This window comes from Cuculus canorus, chromosome 17 (genome assembly GCF_017976375.1).
Source record: "Cuculus canorus isolate bCucCan1 chromosome 17, bCucCan1.pri, whole genome shotgun sequence".
Lineage (NCBI taxonomy): Eukaryota > Metazoa > Chordata > Aves > Cuculiformes > Cuculidae > Cuculus > Cuculus canorus.
In genome coordinates, this window is record NC_071417.1 from 1,105,065 (window position 1) to 1,126,967 (window position 21,903).

General features: G+C 41.7%; 1 protein-coding gene across 7 annotated transcripts in view; it reads left to right on the plus strand.

Annotated features, from left to right (window-relative positions):
- ZDHHC8 (zinc finger DHHC-type palmitoyltransferase 8) overlaps positions 1-21,903 on the plus strand; it is a 132,443-nt gene that overhangs the window by 94,173 nt on the left and 16,367 nt on the right. For 5 of the 7 annotated variants that reach the window (XM_054082474.1, XM_054082475.1, XM_054082480.1 and 2 more), the window contains 8 exons: positions 790-962; positions 1,624-1,726; positions 5,004-5,095; positions 6,727-6,859; positions 7,762-7,879; positions 8,604-8,713; positions 11,682-12,718; positions 15,362-21,208. In XM_054082474.1, the coding sequence (XP_053938449.1) occupies positions 790-962; positions 1,624-1,726; positions 5,004-5,095; positions 6,727-6,859; positions 7,762-7,879; positions 8,604-8,713; positions 11,682-12,718; positions 15,362-15,533 (1,938 nt within the window). In that variant the 3' untranslated portion in view covers positions 15,534-21,208. The remainder of the gene's footprint in view (positions 1-789; positions 963-1,623; positions 1,727-5,003; positions 5,096-6,726; positions 6,860-7,761; positions 7,880-8,603; positions 8,714-11,681; positions 12,719-15,361; positions 21,209-21,903) is intronic. The other 2 variants (XM_054082476.1, XM_054082477.1) reach the window with 2 other exon arrangements.

Consider the following 21,903-nt stretch of genomic DNA (forward strand, 5'->3'; position numbering starts at 1 on the left):
CAATTAATTTATTGATGTAATGAGTGCGTAATATCTGTTCTGAGGAATGCAGAAATAAGAAGGGTTTATTTCTTACACCTGATCTTGTCTTCACATCCAGAATATCCCATCAAAGACAGTGGATTTACATGCTTATAAAATTGTGTAATGACACTTGAAAGGTGTCTATGACTTGCCCTCGTTATTAAATCTCCTGTTAGAAGGGGTCTGGCTTTATGAGGGACTGAATTTTTGACTGAGACAAATAGTTAGGTTTGGATTCATAACTGTTAATGAACTTGGGCAGAACTTTTCCTGTGTCTTGTCCAGACGTTGCTTTTCTTTGGGGACCTGCTTGGTAAAAAAGTATCTTTTGTGATGTCCATTGTTTAAAGTGGATTTATTCATCTTCGTGTAACTGCAGAAATGTGAGGCAGAGAATTCTGTGGTACTATTGCATCTTCAAAACATTCTGGGTTATGAGAACTTCATTGTAATTGACTCCTCATTCTAAGGACGATAAAAAAAAATCAGTGTTTCTGCTGCTAGCAGATAAATGGCTGGTCTTTTATTTCTTTATATCCTCGCTTTGAAGCCTATAAACACTCAAGTACCTCTCCATCCATAGACAGAAACCGCTTGGTCCTAAGAAGGGCCTTTTGAAAAGCGTGTAGCGTGTTGTAAAGCTGCAGAACTACCCTGATGCAATTTTACATGATGATAGTGCAGATTTCTCTCTGCATACGTACAGACAATGTATTTCCTTTCACCATTTGGATGTTGTTCCCTGTCTCTCCCTTTCTTTACAAGGATTTTGACCATCACTGCCCATGGGTCAACAATTGCATAGGACGGAGGAACTACCGCTATTTTTTTCTCTTCTTGCTGTCCTTAAGTACGCACATGGTTGGAGTATTCACCTTTGGGCTCATCTTTGTTTTAAATCATATGGAAAAGCTGGGAGCAGCTCATACCACCATTACGTATCCTTCTTTTTGGTCTTTCAAGACTCAAGGTGGCCTTAAGGAAAATGTGAAAGAATGAGTCTGAAGATCTGTCTTCCTGGAACTGGGAAGATCTCCTCCTCTCCTAATCTCTCATTGCTCTTGCCTTGTAAACACCCTGCGCAGGTTTTCTTCTGTACCCGTCTGACCTGTGTAACTATCGACTGCCCGCGAAATTATAGCTGGCCTTTTGTCTGTCTCAGTCTCTGCCACGGCAACCCAGCAGAAAGGTGTGCTGCCTCCCCAGGTTTTGCTTCCAGTTGGGTGTGACTCTAAACTGCTGGTCCTGTTTGCTGTAGTTGCCCTGGAAGCAGCCCCCCTGCCTGCCGGTGGAATACATGACCCCCTGGCTCTGGAGGCTGCTGCTTCTGCTGATAGTTTGGTGCACAACAAGTCTTTACAAGATCAAGATGGTTAATGGCCCGAATCTATGCATTCACATTATTTTTTAGCCACCTCAAGGATAAGGACCTAGGCTGGTAGCAGATGGACTCGGCTTTGAGATAAAATTTAATTAGCCCAATTAAAGGCGATGGACACTCCCTGTTTCCAAGATTTGTTTTTCACCTTTTCCTCTCCTGCTCCTTCATAGCCTCCTTTTCCCTTCACTCATCGCAGTTTCTTTAACTCCTGGGTACAGAATGGCTGTCATGTGTGTGGCTGGGTTATTCTTCATTCCAGTCATTGGTCTTACTGGCTTCCATATTGTTCTGGTGGCCCGAGGGCGCACAACGAATGAACAGGTAAGAAGCAATCTTTTCTCTGTGTTTATGGTTAAGATGTTGAGTTGGTAAGGAAAGTCGGTAAGTCAGCTTGAGTAAAGCAAAAAATGATCCAAATCTTAGCTTACTGGAGCTTTTGTGAAGATTTAGGAAGACTGCCTAGTTTTTTATTTTAAGATTTTTTTTTTCTTGAATGCACTACAAGCAAAGATTTCCCCCTTCTAACCACAAAGGATCATTCGAGGCTTATTTACCATTTCAAATCTACTCATGGCCTTGGAATAAGCCTTATGTGGTGAGTACCGCCAACCCCAGTTCAAATTTTATGAGTCAGACTGAACAAATCATGAGATGGAATGAAAGAAAGAAAGGAAAAGATTAAGCCATGATTTTGCCCTGTCTCCTGGTATTATGAACTCCCCCAGCTGACCCACGCTGTGCATAATAAGCTGTGAGCTACCTCTTTGTCCCGCTCTAATTGTCTGTCTCTTGTTCTCATGCGTATGTGCACACACACACAGAGGCTATCAGACCTAACTTGTTTCGCTTCTCCAAACCAAGTGCCAACATGACATCTTGTGCCAAAAAGCCTGTAAAACTGTAGTTCCCCGGCGGTTACTCAAGCCTATAGAACCCACAGCCCCTGTGTGGGCAATCCAGACCCAGGTGTACATCAATAGTATGATATGGGTGCTAGAGACGGTGTCCCGGGATCGAGGGTGGGACCCTGCTGTTCGTAAGGGATAGCTCGGTTAGAAAGCTCGACACTGGCTCTTGCAGCCTGCCAGGCAGGTGCACATGGCATTTTCAGCTTTCTTCGCAAGGCTAATTCATGCTGTGCATTCCAGTGCCTTCTTTACCCTTTCACAGCTCTGGTGCCCCTGACACAACCTGGGGGGGGTTTCACTTTTTTTTGGTTTCAACTGCATTTTTAATGCTCTTGCGTCTACGGGCGCTGTCTGGCCGAGCAGCCTATGCTGTTCTGGCTGTCCTGCAGGCTGAGGGCTTTGCACTTGCATCGCTCGGGCAGCTGCTGTGCAGACTGTAAGGATTGCAGACATCTGTCTGAGGCCAGGCCGTGGTGGACTGCGATGAGATTGTCCCCTGTCCCCCAAGAGACAGTAAGAACTTTTATCCAGAATAGTGTGGGAGGTTTACATAAGCAAAGACTCTGAAGTCATCCTGAGTTGTTGCCTAACACGGCCTTTGAACAAAGCAGGCTTACTGTAGCTGTAGATCTTTAAATGCTTTTCTTTGTCCTGCTTGGAATCATCTGCTCTTCATTTTAACATTGATTTTGGCCAAGTGTTAGGTTTGATAGTGCTAACAATAGTAGTGTGAAACGCAGAGTATTTCAGTTTCATAGCCCGAATCGTGGTCTACCTTAGTCTTGTCTTTGTGCTGTAATGGAAACCGTCCATGAAAATTTTAGGCTGAGGAGAAAGGAAAAATTTAAATTAAAAAAGAAAGTAAAATGTAGCTTCTTGGGTTTGTGGCTACCACTAACATTTAGGAAGGTGGAGAATTTTGCATTTAACTTGATTGAAATAAATATTGGAAAATGCACCCTGGCTTGGTTTGGTTTCCTGAGCTGTCAAACCACTTGAGATTACTTCATCTTCCCGTGCCATTTTCTGAAAAATAAATATAATCTGGTCTTAATTTCTGTTCAGTCGTATGTGCTGCCTGTCTGTAACTGGAAGGCGGCTGTTCCCAGCCTTCAGCTCCCTTTCAAGGGAAGCATATCTAAGTAATTAGAGCACCAGACTGGCAGTGATGGATTTGAAATCCGCTCCTGACTTTGCCAGTGTTTTAAAACATTCACTTTTCCCCTGCAGTATTAGTATAGATTCTCTTTTCTCACACTGTTAGTTATCTGATGTCAGCTTTCCAGTTACAACACACTCAGCTAAACTTGTCCTTTTTCCTCAGTATATTTTAGAGACTTTAAAAGACAGCTTTGGTGTTCTACTGTAAATTTGGGGCATTTGCTAATTCTGGAGTTCCATAGTAGGCACAATGTGATTTAGGAGTGCATAGTGGCTGAGCTTAGATGTTTTGAGCTTTCTGAATGCCTCTGAAAGTCTTTTATGGAATCAAAATAACCCATAACCAACATCTGCTCATATCCTGTTGTTTTTCTTTTCTGAATAGAGTAAATAAATATCCTTCCTTCTGAGACTGCATTCTATCAGTGGATTTCAAACTACTTTAGAAACCAAATTGATATAATTAGTGATGTAATCTCTGAGTTAGAGAAATTTTATTTTCCTTTTGGGTTTGGGAAACTGGGCACAGAGCTATGAAGTGTTTTGCCATCATCTGGCACAACTCTGCTTAAGCCCAGGATTGAATGCAGATGTGCCAAATGTCCCAGGCCCATGTTTTAGTCATCGGGTTACTCCTCCAGCACTCAGAACTTCCAACATTTCTCTCTTGGCCTTTTAAAAGAGTTTTATGTTATACTGAAGAGGTCAGCATAATATATTGCTAAGTCATTTAATCGTTGTTATTTTATGTGCAAGTAATTAAAGTATTTCTGGGACTCTGTAACCTTGTTGGCTCAATCAGAACTATGAGTTGATTAAAATGTATTACTTGCAAACAGCAACAGTAATGCTTTTAATGGCAACCACTATTACTCTCTCTGGCTTTATTGATATTTATTCCCATATGGTTATTTCAAGTATCTGCCTCTGGAGTACAAACCCTTTATAATGCTTATGAAGCTTTGAATGATACTACCAGTCTAATGAGGTTTAGCTTTTATTAAACTAGCTCGTTTCCAAGCAAACATTATAATCACCAGGGAGTTCCTGGCACCCTCCCGCGTAAGGCAGGGGTTTGCATCGATTGCCACTAGGGATGGGATGCGGATGGAGAGCAACCCTTGCTCTCATCCTGCATGATGAACATTTGGAGGGGTCTTGTCAAGGCAGAGGAGTGGAAATGACAGGGAGATGAATAGGACCAAAACAGGTTGTCTGACTGATGGCAGGCACGGATCGAGTGCCGGAGCAGAATGGAGAGGTGAACCTGGCCAGATTGAAACACAGTCACTGATCTCATTGCCCTTTTGGGAAGGGTTCTTTAGTTGTTGTGCCTCTGAGCTAGAAGTAGCTGATGGAAGTGGTGTGTTAGAGCAGGAGAAACAAAGTGCAACATGCAGCGAAAAAGGATCTGTTTGGGAAGGACAGTAGAGTCAGAGCAAGGCATACTTGTTTTTTGGCTTTCTGAGGGCTGGATGATGACTTTTGTATAATCAGAGGTTTGAGCACTGTCCTGAATGTGTTTCCAGGTGACAGGTAAATTCCGTGGGGGAGTGAATCCTTTTACCCGAGGATGCTGCGGAAACGTGGAACATGTGCTCTGCAGCCCCTTGGCTCCGAGGTAAGAGAAATGTTTTTAACTGGGAATGAGTGAGGTAGAGTAGTTGTTGGAACAGAGGAAGAAAATATGCAAGCGAAAGATCATTGCTGAAATAGCAGGGAAGTAAAGTAAAACATTCCTGAAGGCTCTGTGACTGGTGCTTCACTGTTGCATGGCTGTAACCTGTCCAAGCAGTTGCTTTCTTCATGTAATTCATGACCCTCATCCCAGAGATGTTTATTTGGAATGAACACGTCAAGAGCTGATACCCTTTTCTTCAACAAATTTTTTTATCCTGTGAATTTCAGTCACAAGGTAAGTTTCAGTATATTGTCATCCTCACAGCATCATTTTTTGCACTGTGCAGTTGACGTTCAGGTATTCTGATCTGCTGGAGAAAAATAAGGAATCCAAAATCAGCCTTTCTTCTTAAGACTTAAATCTAATTTAAGGCCACTGTGGTTTTCAATCTCACTGGCACTTCCATTATTATAAAACAGATTTTCAATGAGGTCTAGATCATGGAGCTTGAGATTTTATTTATGTCTTTCTATTTTGAGGTTACTGGATTTATCGTTTCACATTTTGAAGCCAGGATTTGTATGCAGTAGATCAGATGGAGTATGAATATCTGAGATGCTGAGCTGTCCAGCCTGTGAACATGTTAATAATGGTACTACAAGAAGACTTATTTAAGCCTTCTTGAAGTGTTGAGCAGTTCCAGACTCTGACACTATTATCTGCTTTTTTCTTTTTGCTTTGCTATGCAACAAATAAGTTGTAAAAGTCTGTTACATGTGTTGAAGTGAAGACACTGGAATAGCTGCTTCTCAAACTCACCAAAACTTGAAAATCAGGCCAAGGTACTTTAAGAGAGCCAGATATTAGAAGTTGAGAGACACTCCTGTGAAGAGGGAGGTGCAAAAACTATCATCATGGCTCTTCTCAGACTTTTAGCAACCAGAATATTTGTGTTTCTTGAAGATCTATTCAGATTGTCCTCTACATTGAAAATCACTGAGCCATTACTACTAGAATGTCCTGTTCACTAGATGGAATAAAGCTCGCGTGCATATTGATATTTATGCATTGTACATCCACTGCCCAGTTGCACTTAGAGAATTCTTATCCACTGAAAAGAAACAAGACATGCAAAGTCAGCATTTCCATTTGGATTTGCTGCTTCCCGTAGACCTGTCTGTTTCTCTTCCTCCATTTATTTGAACACTGCAGAAACAAATCCCTGTGTGGTAAGCTAGAACTGACAGCGCATCATCTTCGCCGTGTTAACTCCCCGTGTGCTGGTCTTATTCCCCCAGTCACTGACTTCTACCACAGGGAAGCTGTTTTGTGTTAACTAGGTAAGACCGAGTGAATCGCTTCCGTTGGTCGTAGGCCTCTTTTCAGGTGAACTGTGCTCTTGCCCACCAGTGCTTGTTTTTTTACTGCATCCTCTCCTTGTGCTCACTAGAAAACCCACTGATATTTTTATTGCTCTGTAGTTTTTACATCCATTGAAATAATGGAGTTTGCTTACCGAGATTCTGACACATTTTTAAATCACACCCTGGACGCAGGAAGATTTTCTGGTCTCTATGCCTTGTTCTTAGGTTATCGTTTATTTTAATGGTGACTGTTGAACAATTAATCAGGTACATAGTCGAACCCAAGAAAAAGCAAGCTGTGAGTGTGAAGCCTCCTTTCCTCAGGCCCGATTTATCTGAGCGACAGATCATGGTGAAGATCAGTGACAATGGAATCCAAGCCAACCTCAACCGGAGCAAGGTAACACAGCCTTCAGGCACTGGTTTTGAAGAGCATGGATTGAGAATTATCAGACCTAAGAATGAGTTTGTTATTGAAAATCTCTTTGAAGTGATGCATTTTTTTGATTAAATTATGGAGGTTGACTCCTTGTTGTGTACTTCATCCTCTGAAAGTAACCCACATTCAGTAACAGCAGCTCTTGATCCAGTAACTACCTTTTTTGCAGCTCTGTAGTAGAATGCTTCTGGGCATCTTTAGGAAGAGGTGGTTAGTCTTTGCAGTAGTTACTTTCTGTCTGAAGAGTTGCAACTTCTTGGTGTTCAAATTAATTTAAGTAACCTAACCCACCGGAGGAGCTCTGGTAGCACCAGGTCAGATGTTCTGCCTCAGAGAAGCCATTGAGCTTCCAGACTGCAGGAAGACTTGTGGTCCGGTGAAAGGAATGTTGGCTCAGAAGCTGAGTTCTCTTCTCTCTTCGTATTTCAGTTTTCCCTGGAATTAAATAGAGAGAAGGATCTGTTTAAGTCATATAAAAAGCAGTGGATTCAAAAGAAGCCATCTTGCAAGTTTTTTGTGAATAGTTAACTTGTTACACTCTTTGGATGGTTTATTTGCCGAGAGCTGCCCTAGATTGTTGCTGGAAAATGCTAGAAAATACCATTATCTTCTCCCACATACTAACTAGCACGATGATAATATTATTTAGCGTGCCAAGGAGAGTAGGATGGTGCATTTTGAATTATACGAGCTTGTTATGACAATGCTAATTTTACACACGACCGTCCTTATCTGCAGTGGATGCTAAATCATGTTTGTCACTATAGGTATGGGTGGTTCTTGTTCTGTGGTACATCCAGCACTCTGACACATGCTGTTACTTAACCATCGTGGATAATGATTGATTCTTTGGTCATTTTTAGTCTAAAATTAGCCTGGAAGGTCTGGAGGATAAAAATATGGATGTGCAACCACCTCTCCCATCCAAAGGAGATCCGAGCAAGTACTCCGAGTTGAAAGGGCAGCTGGGGACCGATGAAGGTACAGTCGCATGAACAGTGTTTTATTTTTAATAAAAAGAAAATATTTTGGCCACTTTAAAAGACTTCTGTTATTCTTTCAAAACAATAATGGGATCTGGGTGAAGGATTTTTTCTGTTTCCGGGAGTTCTGAGCTAGGGGAATAGACAGCAGGAAAGAGAGAGAAAAGTTAGCTTGAAGTGATTGAGTCAAGTCTAGGTTAGATTTCAGTTTTGCAGAGTTTATAAACCCTTTAAACCACTTCTTAAATTTTTTATCAATTTTAAAATTCAAAATATGATTTTGAACTAAGGAATCAGAAATGCTAGCTTGAAATGCTTAGACAAACTGAATTATTTCATTTATGAAGATGTGAAATTAAAGCTTTGATACTATTAAAAAAAAAAAAAACTCTTTATTTTTCAGACAAAACTAGTAGCTGAATCCTACCCAAATATCTGGTATTGCAACTTATGGCAAAATTACTATTCACCAAAATATGTCGCCTCACTTAATATATTATACTTGGCTTCTTCTCCTTCGGTTGCTGATCTGGCAGCGACGTGCTGCTGTTTCCACAGGGGCCTCATTGATTCTGGTGAAATTCTACATGAAAGTACTGCAAGGTTTATTCTTTCCAGAGCAGATCTGTTTACAGGGGGCAGTGGAAAGCTGGGAGTTAGGGATGACAGTATTCTGCCCATGCATTTTAATAGGAAGTCCTCTTTCTTGTTTTCTTTTCCAGAAGGCGGCCTTTCCCCCAAGCTGATCAGCCCTCCTACACCTGCAATGTACAAGTATCGACCGGCTTTCAGCAGCAATCCCAAAGTCCACTACCACGCTACGGCTGAGCAGGTGAGTGAGCCTGGGCGAGCCTGACCCGGCTATTGCCCGCGACGTGGAGCAGAGGACAGATTCACCGCAGGGCTCTTGTGAATGTCAGAGTGTAAAAGTAAATAGCAGTGCTTGGTATTGTTGGGCAATAGTGTATACTTTCACTATGAAAACATGCCTGCTTTCGTAGCTTTCCTCTCTTGAGCTTGACACGTCTGTCCTGCTGACAGGCGTGCGCGGCTGCTTTACCAGTGTCTCAGCCTGACCCTGAGATGCTGAGAAGTGTCACCTCCCATTGGCTTCTCCTGACACAGGTGCCAACTCCCATTCACTTCAGAGAGACCCGGGCATGATTAGCGCTTTTCTGGATCAGACCCTCTAGCCAACAGACAACATGCTCAGTGATTCCTTAAGATGTCAGCTTGAAAAACAGAAATATGCATCCCAAGAGACATTTTAGATCAAGTTAATGGAAGTTTCCCTGTGTTTGACCTTCCTTTTCACTTTCTCAGCACATTTGGGTTATATAATGGGAAAAAAAACCCACCTTCCTAACCCTTGGCATCATTTCCTTCTATCACGAAAATGGAGGTCCAAGCAATTAGAGAGACTTGCTCAGGGATTTTGACCAATTTTTCTTTTGCTTAGGAGTTTTGAAAGAGTTTACACTGTTTCCTTTGGAAGCAGAAGGCCAAACTAAGCCTAATAGGCTTGTTTTTCTCACTTATTTCTCGTGTATTTGTTGCAAATATTCCTTGGTCCTCGAGGACCTGAGAACAGCCGTTTGAAAATCATGGATGTAACTCTTACATTTGCAGTATCTTCCTACACTGGCGGAGGTACTCATAAAACACACACGCTGCACACAAGGCAGTTTTCTTACGGTTAATTTTGTCAGCTTCTCCAGCGTCACCCCTGCAGTAACAAAAAGGGGGTGGTGTAAGTAATGAAAAGAAAATGTGGTAGAGATATATCATTGACTACAGCAATGCTGGAATAAGACAGAATGTTCCTTAAATGGTGAAGAAAACTTTTTCTATGGTAGTATCCTTCTCGTTTTGAAAACACAGATGGTGATAGATGGTGGAATTCCAGCTACCACCAAGTTTGGGTTTTAGTCTTACTGCATTAATTGTAAATTTTATTTAATAATTTAATTTAAAAATTGTAAATTAAGTGGGTTTGTCCAGTTGATGAAGAAAAGATTGAATTTTGAAAGGGAATATGAGAACATTTGTGTGTTCACTGTATCCAAACAGTTTGTATCCTATCATCTTCACTTTATTACATGAAAAATGGCTTGACATCCAATTCAAAATACTCCGTTTACAGGCATCAGCTAGCAATTTTGAGCTCTGTAAGCAACATACAGTATTTTGAGTCATGATGCCAAAAATCAGAGCAGCAGGGAAGGCAAGCTTGCTTTGTTCCCTCAGTATGTGGCCGTCGATGCAATACAGGCACAGGATAGGTTCTGATTAGGCCAGGAGACTGGGCAGCGCTAGGAGGTGATAGCGGGGACAGTGCCTTCGTGCTGAGACCTGCTGTTTCAGTCCTGTCCTAGAAGGATGTTGTTACCCTAGGCTGACTGCTGTGCATGCCATCAGCTTTGTGGACTTGTTCAGTGTTATAGTAGTCACAACTTTCTAGTAGTCAAGTGGGAATATTATGAAAATGAGTTCAGTTGGCATGCTGAGAGGGTAGCAGGTATTTGTCTGCCAAGCTGTATCTAAGTATAAGGTACCGATGGAAAGAGCGGAGCTGGTGTGAGGAATATCGTCTTGTCTCTTCTCTATCAGTTCTTCAGCCCATCTATGTAGTTCCGCTTTTAAGTGGTGAAAGCTGGTAGAAAAGAGGGATCCAGGCACAAGGATAAGTAGCACAAATATAAGCTGCATCAGTGCTCTCTCCTCCTCCTTTACAGGCTGTCACTTGGGCTCCTTTTTCCAGAGAAGGCCAAATTTAGCACCATGCTCTAGAACATAGTGAGCTGTTTTGCATATTTCTCTATCTTCTAGCCCAAATTAAAAAACTTGAAGAAAAAAATTAGAATAAAACAGTTTTTTGCCGGTTATGCTTTTTTGGTTAATTTTTATTTAAAAGAAATTAAAGAAAGAACAAGCTGCATTTCTGATTAACTATGTGATTGATAACAGGTTTTTTTTTCCCCAGGCCAATGTAGCAAATTTATTGTGTGTTATGGCAAAATCTTCCTTAAAAACAACAGCAAAAATTATTTGCTTAGCACACGATGGCATTTTAAGTTGACAGAACTGTAAGCAGTCTTTTGTAGAGTAAAATGAAGGACCTTTCCTATCTGTTTTGAATGCACATAAATTAATTATGGCCAGTGTTTCCTACTCTGATGTGGCCGCTCTCTCCTACACAGGCAATAAAAAGAGAAAATGCTTCATTTTATTGTCAAATGGTGCGGAAGGATGACTCACTTGTTTTTAATTAAGCTTAGGTGCTTAATTTTGAAGACCTGTAACCAGGAATTCAGAGTTACTGAATATTCATAGCTCTGAGTAAAGCGGATAAGAATATGCTGGTCCCCAGTGTGTTGAAATGAAGCCTTAAGTATTTCTGACTCAGCACACAAAACCTGACAGCCCTCAACCCAAGAGCTATTTGTAGAAAAAACTTGAAGTGCTTTTCCAAGGGCAGTGTTATTGGAGTACAGTCAGATTTACCTTGATGGAGGCTGGAGTCTCAATTTAGAAGGTCTCTTGTTCTGTGTTTTCAGTGTCCATGTATTGACATATTTATACTGTCAATATTACTTAGCACTTATGAATTAACACCTCCTTGTCCTAATGTGCTTATCCATGTGCTGCACAGGAGTTAGGAGATTCCTTATAATGAACCTGTGTCATAGCTGGGCTGAGAGAAGACCTCCAGCTCTTTTCTTCCTCTGCGCTCATTGTGCAGAGCAAACCTGTACTTAGATATCATTGGCTTCTGTTTCTCCTATCCACCTCTGTTTTAGATCACCATGCAGGAGGGACACAGCCAAGGGGCTCTGATAGAAGAGGATGGCAGGAGCCTTGATTACCAGTCCGAACCCAGCTTGGACATGCCCACCTATCGGAAGAGCTCCCTCCACAAGACCTATCAGTCTTCCCCACTTCAGATAGATTCCTTTGCCGTCAATTCACGATCGCTGAGCCTGAAATCTGCTGGCAGGAGAGGAACAGACAAAGTGCCCCTTCATCCAATAAAGTCTGAGGGGGCGGCTTCCACCCCTTACAAAAGCATCTTTTCTCCCAATTCCCTGTCAAACAGAAATGGGAGTCTTTCCTATGACAGTTTGCTAAACCCCATGTCACCCTCGGGGAGGAAGTGCATCGCCCATTCTGCGGTCAGCTCCGTTGGGTACCACTCCCCCTATTTATCAGCCAAAATGTGCCATCTACGGGGCAGCGAGTTGCAACGCCAACCACCACAGAGCTTCAGCCCAGTGCTGGGGGGTCCAGCGCCACATCAGCGGGACCCCTCCCCAGTCCGCTATGATAACCTTTCCAAAACCATTATGGCATCCATCCAGGAGAGGAAAGAGATGGAAGAGAGGGAGAAGCTTCTCCACTCGCACCCTGATTCGGTGTTTGCAGACTCAGGTGTCTATGACACCCCTAGCTCTTACAGCCTGCAGCAAGTCAGCACACTCTCGGAAGACCCTCGCAGTGTGGCAATGAGATACGGATCTAGAGACAATCTAATGGCTGCTACCAGTTTTAGCACAAGGAACCCTATACTGCAGTCTCAGTGTCGTTCACTCTCAAGTGCAATGACAAGAGCACACAAGGACTTCCACAACCTCTTGCAAGCTGACTTAGCCAATAACAATGTCCAGTCCCATCAAGCACTACAGGGCAGGGTGAGCAATGGCTCCTACAAATCCCCAGGCCACCAGGTCCCATCTTCTCCCACGGGGATGCCTAGGTCGCCCTCTTATGGAGGCCCGAAGGCAGTCTCGTTTGTGAACACTGTGGAGATTACAGAGGTGCAATCAGTGGGAGCACAGAGGTAGGTGCTGCTTTACGTGCTGCTTAGCAGTGCGACTCTGTTTGCAAGTGCCGAGCGCTGTGCTGGAGGCGTGACCCGCATGACACGAGGTGTGGGAGGTTGCTGGGTTCGATTCTGTGACACACTCATAGCAACCTCATCACGACAAGATGTTTGCATGTGCACTGCAACTTGGAATACAGGTGGTCAATTAAATTGCAGAAGTCAGTGATTGAGTGTCTTAGCTGAACTGGATAATTATTTGCAAGGTATGAGGCAGATCATCCCTCTTGCTAGCATGAAAGGGTGGAGCCGTTTTAGTTTGCAGCCTAACGGGTGCTGGACCCAACCACTGCCTGGGCAGAGAGGCAAAGCTGGGATCGCAGTACATGCACGCGGACCCTGCGCTAAGGGAAAAAGGGGCTGAGACCAGTCCTGGCAGTTGTGCTTGGCATAGGGAGCTGTGTATGAAGCTGTGTTGAGTGTCTCATTGTACACAACGCCTGCTAAGAGCACAGCCCATCTTGGCAGCACCTTAGCTGCCTCTTTCCTTTCTGTGAGAAAGTGTGGGGAGAGAGAAGATTGCTGTGCTGAGGGCTTGACAAGTGGATTCTGAGCAAGATCCTCAGCTGCAGCTTCTGCATGCACTTATCTTTCTCTTCCTTCTGGAGACTATAGAGCTTGGAAAGTCTGCAAAGAGCTATTGATCCCGCCAAGGATGCTGTACTTCAGCCAAGTTGGGGCCCAGAGGCCTCATCAGAAATATCTAGGTTTTCTTTGCATCTGGCATTTACTGCACTATGGTCCCAAGTTTCTCACTGCAGTGTTATCCAACATTTTGGGGAAATTTATTGAAGTGTGGGAGAACCATTATTGTAGGTCTCCTGAACTTTAGTGCCAGCATGTTTTTTCTCAATGTTTTCAAGTGAACTGTAGTTGTTAGAATTATTTGCGGGTGGAAGATCTACCATTCAGAGGGCAGACAGTCATTTTTTTTCTCTTCAAATGTATTAGAGAAACAAGTCTGCTTCAGTGAAAGACCTGTGGGCTTTTGCCCCTCTGAGACCTGGATGTGTCACCTACTGCTGTAGGAAAGATGCTAATATGAAAAGCTCTTTGCTTTTTGTTAGTGTCTGATTCTCGGTTGTGCTGTCAGCCTGTCAATCCCACTGCTTTTACATTGGGATTATTTCAAATGGAGAGCCTGTAAATTCACTTCAGTTCAGCTCTTTGAAGCAGTAAAAAATACAGTGTCTGGCAAAAGTGGTGTAGCTCCTGAAATAGCTACAGATGGACACATCCCGTTAGATGTTAAAGTTTCAGACATGATACCACTGCAGAAGATCTTTTTTAATTAAGTTCCTAAAGTCACGTCAAGTACCTAGATAAATAAATAAATGGCTTAATAGACCTGAAGTTTTTACCCAGTGAAGTAAACTTCCCACAGGCACTTTGTGCTTTGTAGACCTAGCACATTTGCTCTGTCAGTAGCACTACAAATGACTTTCTTTTGTACCCCTTCTCCTAACACTCCCCAGCTCCTTTCTGTCTTGTTTCAGGAGGCAGACAGTGTTATTGTGGAGAATTTCAGCACTGAATTAGGGCTTTTGTAATGTTTTGGTGAGGCAAATGTAGAATTTGCTCCATGTGTATTTCAGCTGTATGGAGATACAGCAGCATTTTACAAAACCACTTATTTTTTTTATATTTATCTGTGTGTGTTTTGCTGGTTCACATACCCACCGCTCCATTCTCAAGTAGGGGCAGAGCTGAAACACAGCAGAAGCCGGGGTGGTGTAAGCTGATGGACGTGCTGTTCCAGCTCCAGAGTGCAGCTGTCACACCAGGGTGCCACATAAAAAGTACTTTTAGTTTTGGAGCTATTCTGAGCCTATCAAGAGCTGTCTGAGAGTCTGGGGTAGTTTGTTTTGTTTTGCAGACACGAGTAAAGAAAGAAATTGCCTTTGGAATACAGTTAATACATCAAACACCCTGGCCTCCAGCAAAAGTCAGGGTGGTCTGAAATAGCTCAGGCTGCCTCGGTTTGCAGGCAGGCAGAAAGTGTTCCCTTCTGAAAGGTATTTCGGCCCCAGTCACTGCTGCTGGCACGAGCCAGTCTTAAATTGCAGACTGAGGCAAACCCAAGCAGACATCCAATGAGCAGAAGTAAGATGTGAGAATACAGAAGAACCTGGTTGTGATGGTACTTCCAGAACACATACAAATTCTTTGCTAGGCGTTTATCTTTTTACTTTGTGCGTCTTATGGACAAGACATGTTAAGTTTTTGTTTCTAGTGCACTAGATTTAAAAGGTTTTTGGAGGGAAGCCTGTGGTCCCTGCTCCTTGTCAGTAGGTCATAATAAAAGAAATTATTTTAAGGATTCCATCCAGAATATAGTCTTTAATTACAGCATCCTAGAGTGCTTCCTGACTTGATTTGGCTTATGTCTTACTGGGGGCTGATCCATTAACGTAATAGCCAAATGAATTCCCTCATTTCAGTGGCTTTTCATCAACTATGTTGGCTTCAACCATGTTGCTCCCGTGCTTGAATATTTTGCAACACTGGGACTAAGGGATAATTGTTTATCCTGAATGAAGCCATTCTGCTATCACACTTCAGTCACTAACATTGCATCTTTTGATATTTCTTTTGGTGCAGGGATGACATGCAGTTGAAGACACCTCACAGTAAAATAAATGGACAGCCAAAAGGAATATCCAGGTTGGGTTCAACATCAAGTTCCCAGGGGACGCCTGTCAGCCCCGTTAGACACTCAAATGTTAAGAAGGTGTCTGGAGTTGGTGGAACAACCTATGAAATTTCAGTGTAGGATAAAATTAATAAAAAATAAAGAGCCATCCACTCAGCCAGCCATGAAGCTAGGAGCACTGTGAAGACTCAAATAACAAGAAAGAAGGAGCAGCAGCAGCTGGCCACTCTACTTTTCATGTTTTGGGTTTGTTCTGCTTTCATCTTTCTCTTTTGGCCAAAAAACAGCTGCAGCCTTATTCATGAGGGAATTGTACAGTTCATCAGACTTTTCCTGAACTGATGGGCAGGACCTGGCTGTGACCTACCACCACAACTACAAAGCGGTTTTCTTTCATGCAAGAGAGCTCTAAAGCCATTGTGCTTGAGTCTGTACAACAAACCTGTTGTGTACCAGTTGTGCTGTGAAAAAGTATGCTCAGTCCAGGATCATTCGGTTTTCCCCATGCCCTTTCCCAGTTTTTCTGGCCAGCGATGTGTCCAGCAGGAGTCAGAGGCCCAACTGCTGTTTTCCTACTGACATGGGAAGCAGGCTCTGGGGCGATCTGCTTGTGCAAGAACTGCTCTGTGTCATGCAGGCGTTGGGGTTGTGTTCCTCCTCCTGGGAAGGAGCAAGGCAAGGGCACTTGGGCCACAAATGCCGTGTCGTCTTTAAAAGCCTCCCTGGCCCTGGATGGGAGCAGGAGAAGGGAATGCAACAGCTTCTCACTGTCTGCCATTCGACTCCCTGTGTGAAATTGTATGTATGCGCGCGTGTGTTCGTCTCTCATGGAAAAGGACCGCAACACCAGTAAGGATCTTCCACTCCGACTTCTTGCTCCCTCTGGTTTATAAAGGCTTCTCTGACTCGGAAACAAAACCAAGCAGATAAGAAAGGAAATATTTGGATGGGAGCATATTTTAAACAGCTGTCAGCTGCTTTACCTGCACCCTCCTTATTAACTGTTGGATTTCGACAATAACATGGTTTACTGCCTTGCCCTGGTGCCGTCTGTGTAATCCTGCAGCAAGGTTATCGTGATCTGTTGAATTCACGGTGTGTGTAACTGAGCCAAGTGTACATCTAAAGGATATAAATTATCTGTCTGCCTAATTACTAGCACATTCCCTCTGGTCTTCAATACTGTTAAGACTAAAGAATTTCCATTTGGGTTTTTTTCCCCCTGGGGAACAACTTTTTAAAATATTATCAATCAATCAGTTTAACATTCTGAGGCTTCCTTTTCCTGTCTCCAGAAAACTACATTTACTTTGTTGGATTTCAAGACAACTCTACTATTAAAACCAAGAAAAGGGTGCATTACTTCTGTCACAGATATGAGGACTCTGGCAAAACAAATTTTGGGACAAACGGATTTATTTTTTTTTCTTTTCTCCATTCCTTTTCTCCTTTTCCTTCCCTTTCAGTTACCACCTCACAAGTCAAAAGTCTGGAACAATGCTAACTAGCAAGATCATGTGTGCTGTTAAGAATATCCTGAGCAACTGTTGCCAAAGTCCCTAAAAATGATTATTTGTCATTGAGCCGGTCAGCATATGAAACCTCAACTTCCCACCTGATTCTTCTGGTGAATAGTTTTAACTAGAGAGCTAAATTCATCATTTTTCAGGATATTTCTTTGGAGAAGTTGAATCCTTTTCAGGCCTTGATATAATGGAGAGCCCTCCAGATATTTGGTAGCAATTCAGAATGTGTTAATAACAGCTTACTTGTTTTCACCTATGTTGAGATTAATTATTCCAGAAGGCAAATGTTAATCTTACTTTTGCCTGTTTAAAATTTATCTTTTGATTTGATAAATCTTGGCATCTGCAGCAATACATGCTTATTGCGTCCCTTGTATATCACATCATTTTTTGTAAAGGAAGGTTGAAGGGAACATAAGAAAGTTAATCATCTCTTTGTAGTGCTCTGTGTTGTGCAAAGGGAGGAACCTGGAAAGCAATGCAGCTGCAATAGGCCAAAGTTAGGAGAGAGCAAACTAGAAATCAGTGGGCATTTCATTGCCTTGGTGATACTTTAAATGCCTGCTGTAGGGAGCAGAGAAGCAATAGTCTTTCTATGCAGATTTGCTCACTGGCATGTAGAATATTGTCTCTGGCACCACGGAACCAGAAAGACGCTGGCAAACTGGATCGGGTACAGATGGAGCAATATTTATTGAAAGACTGGACAGACAGGCTGATGAGAAAATTTAAAGGGCTAAAATCATGTCTCTGGCTAAGCAATGGTGTGGAAATGCAGTATCATAACTTTACAAATACTTTAGTTAGAAGATGTAAAACCAAAGGTAAATCAAAGGATCATCACTGGTAACCAATGGTCTCTATTAAGACGAGAGCAGAAAAGATGGAGGGGAAGAATCAGTGGAATAGTCTTCCAAGGCAGAGTGTAGGAGACTTAACTAGTTGGGACAGGCAAACTGGATTTGGACAAGTCATCCAAAAAATGGGTGTATGAGGTGAGCCTGCAGGGGCAAGGGGTTAGACCAGATGGCCTTACGGATTTCTTCCATCTTTAACTGTTATTAATCTGCAGTCTTCCCTGACTTTAACTCCTCAGGAAGATGCAGTACTTCCTTAAGGACTGGAATTCACTCTAGTGCATAGAGTATCAAAAGACTTACTTGTTTTTAAAGTATCGTGTATGCCATATGCAAGCCCTGAAAAAGAAGGGGTACGTGACACACTGAATTTGGGCTGGAGAGCTGGACAAGGGCACATTTTATCATGTATCTTTGAATATGTACATGAAATTCATGCAAGCGAGGCTGAAAATTTGCACCAATGTAATATTTGAGATTTGCATCCCAGTGATGCTCCACTTTGATTGCTTTCTCCTGCATTTATAAACATGAAAGCTACTGAGGAACTTGAAGGGCCAAAGAGCCTTTGAAGTTAACTACATTAGTTCATGAGAGAATTTCTCAGTAAGACTAAACACAATATTGTGTGTATAAAGCACTAATAACCAGGGTTATTTTGACATAGTTCACAAGGGGTAGGGGAGGAAAGAATGAATGCACTGTGTCATTACAGGTTCAGATGTAAGGACTATGTATATTACGATAGCGTAGCCCACAGCTGAGAGATATTCAACTTGTTACTAGGTTTACAATGGTACCAAAGTTTTTTTGGTTTTTTTTTTTTCTTTCCTTTTGAGGTTTGCATATAATTCAGTGCACATAGCCTGGAGTAAGTTATTCAAATCTTCTGAAAGAATAATCCAAGCAGAACTGTTAACAGGAGATTGCATGCAGCAAATCCAGCCTCATTTCCATCTAAGGCACTGAACCTGCAGCTATTTTCTCATAAATGTAAGTGTCTGTTTCCATAGCTCCTGTTACGGGACTGGGGACCTATTTAGTAAGTCTAATTTTGGAGCAGAATCCAGCCCATGTTATAGTTCTTCAAGCGGTTTACAGATGAGCAGTAAGGTTCTTCTGCCCAGATAGTCTCAGTTTTTACAGCCAAATCTTCAGCTGGTGTAAACTCGTGTGGCTCCATCAAAGTTCATTTAAGTGATGCTAATTTACAGTAGGTGGGGATCAGCCGTGAAAATCCAGCACTAGTTAACACATCTTGTAAAGTAGCTTCTTTATTTTTGTCATGTGTATTTCATGTTTCAGAAGTTTTAAATCTCTTCAATGTGTTTTTAGCTGTGGATTGTATTACTTATTTAAAAAACAGCAATAGTTTTTGTTTAGTTTGTGCATCAATTTTCATTGCATATTGCATTTTATTAGCTGTTCGTTCCTTGTTCATGCACTCCCATTTAGCTTCCAGGTTTTCATTGTAGTACAATCTGCCTTGAAAAGTTGGATCTCTGTATCTTTAGTTGTATAATATATGGAGTATTATGAAATTAAATGTATCTTACTACATGGGTGGGAGAGAGAGGACAAATTTTTACTTGAAGCCTTAATATTTTCTTTTTTTTACTACTTTGTTTGTTGACCTCATAGGAAAGTTGGAATAGCAAACACCTTGAAACACTGGGCCAAATACTGCACTGATGTACAACCAGCATTTGGCCCCCTGTGTCAAAACTGGATGCAGACATAACCTGAAGTGAACAAGGGAAAAAGCCTTAGTGTGGCAAATTTTCCTGAAGATCATTAATACAGTTTCAAAATGTGTCTGTAAGCAAGTACATTAAAGAAGTCTTCAAGTCTTTAATTTTTAGGAAAGGTGATAGCAGGAACTGCCGTAGGATCTTACGTTTGTGTTTTCTTTTTAAATTAAATAAAACAAAACAAATGTAAGTACTTAATTTGGTTAAAGTCAGCTCTAGGGGTTGCACAGAGCTATGTGTTCATAGCCACGTGCAGCAAATGAGCTGTGTTGTGTTGCTGTTCTCAAATTGCTAACCAAGCATAATATTATGTCGGCTTGGCCTAAGATAATCACCTCGTGGGCGTTACGGTGGATGTTCCTCAGACAATGCCTATTCTCCTATAAGCCTAATGTGGAGATTGCAATGTGGTTTTCTTTGGGCTATATCTGTAGTCCAGACTAGAGATATAGATATATATATATAGATATATATTCAATATTTTTTTGTGTGTGGGAAAGATGAGGTCAAAGTTGCTGTCTTTGACAGTCTGGGAAGTTAATGTCGAACCGTTTTTATGGTCTGTATTTCACCTGTTCTGCCACGTTGAATTGTTGGAATGTATCTGTGCAGGCTTTGTGGAGCTCTGTCTGTAACCTTTTTTGTGGCTCTCGTAATACATATATATTTTTTAAATCTCTGAGTCACTCCAGTATTTTCAAATGTCCTGTTTTCCCTGATGAGTTACACCTTGGATACATTCGTTTGACGAGATGGTTGATGGTGCGCTGCCTTTTCTCATTTCTACTTGTGCAAAGCGTGAACTGAAACAGCAGAACTGGAAAGGCCAGTTCCAGTGAAAAATCTGCAGGTGACAAAATATTACAAGTTAAACTCATTTTCAAGGTGCTTACGGTAGAGTAGCAAATGCGCTGAGTTGTCAGAAGTGTCTCCTAGTTGTGACCAATGCATCATGCTCGGGAGGCCACAGCAAGTGGTCCATAAAAACAACATTAAATGCAGTTTTCTGTACTGTTTTTTACAGAAGTTTTGGGGTTTATAGGGGTCCTGTGGTGCAGCCCAATTGTGAATCATTGCTACAGAGTAACTGTGGAAAAATGTTATATTGGTATTTGTTGAAATGTTCTAGCCAGGGTATCTGGATTTATGCATCCCAGTGTTGCACAATTTTTAATCTATCTTCATCTGTCTCTTTCTGTCTTTGAAAATATGTCCATTTGATCTGTAAGAACGGGCTTTAACACACATTGCCAAACCCTCCTAACAGCAGCTGCTGCAGGCTTTCTGATGCCATAATTTACATATGTGGGCTAATTACATTAAGCAAGGATCCATTCAAGCATGTTCATTATAAATGCCAGTGATATTTGTGTGCTGTCATGCCTTAACCTGGCAGAAATTGCCTTATATACAAGATTGCTAGGCTCCATTGATGTTGGCTACATCAAACAGAATTATAGAACCTTGTGATCTGATTTAATATCTTTTATTTAAAGACATCTTGGCTTATAGCAACTTTGGCTTTCGTCTCTCTAAGTAATGGATAAATCATCCAAGTTTGTATTCATTTCTCCATTATTGTTTCTTTTTATTCTGCAGGGCAAGTTTCAGTTCACATTTTGGAACATAATGAGGAGAGACAAAGGAAACTATTTATACAGGTGAATATATCTTTTAAGAGAGGAGCAGTTATATAATGAACAGATTAGAATTAGTGTCAAAATAGGTTTTGTTCATCTTGTCACAATAACTTGAATTTTAAATTAAGGTTTATTTCAAGGCTGATATCTCTGTAACCCTGAAACGTTTAAAAAATGTCTTGGTTAGACATTTCAAATTATATGAAGAAATATGATCTACTTTTATAGATTAAAAACAGTCCAAGAGAGGCAATGGTACATTTTACAGTGCCTTATATACATGTGTATATATATGTATATATATAATGCCTATATGTATATAATGTATGCATAACTGTGTACAGATATTCAAGTAGAACTAGTTACAGGTGTCCCTATCTGCTGTATTTTAAATTGAAATTATCTGTGTTGATAGAAGAAAAGTAATTGTATCAGCAGCAAAATACGGAACCAAAAAATACTTACTAAAACCTGAGCAAATAAAATAGACTGGAACCAGTGTTTCTGCCAGTGGTTATGTTCCAAGCCATAGAGGACTGGTAGGTAGACCCACTGTTTTAAGGGATATCCAGAGAGGAAGGCAAGCAGCGCTGGAAGCTTGAATAAGGTGGAGGGTATGTAAGAGCACGAGGGTTGCCTTATATCACCCCAGCACTCAGACCAATAAAGGAGCAGTGCAGGAGGAGGGGACGGGCTGTGTTTTGGCAGAAGCTGAG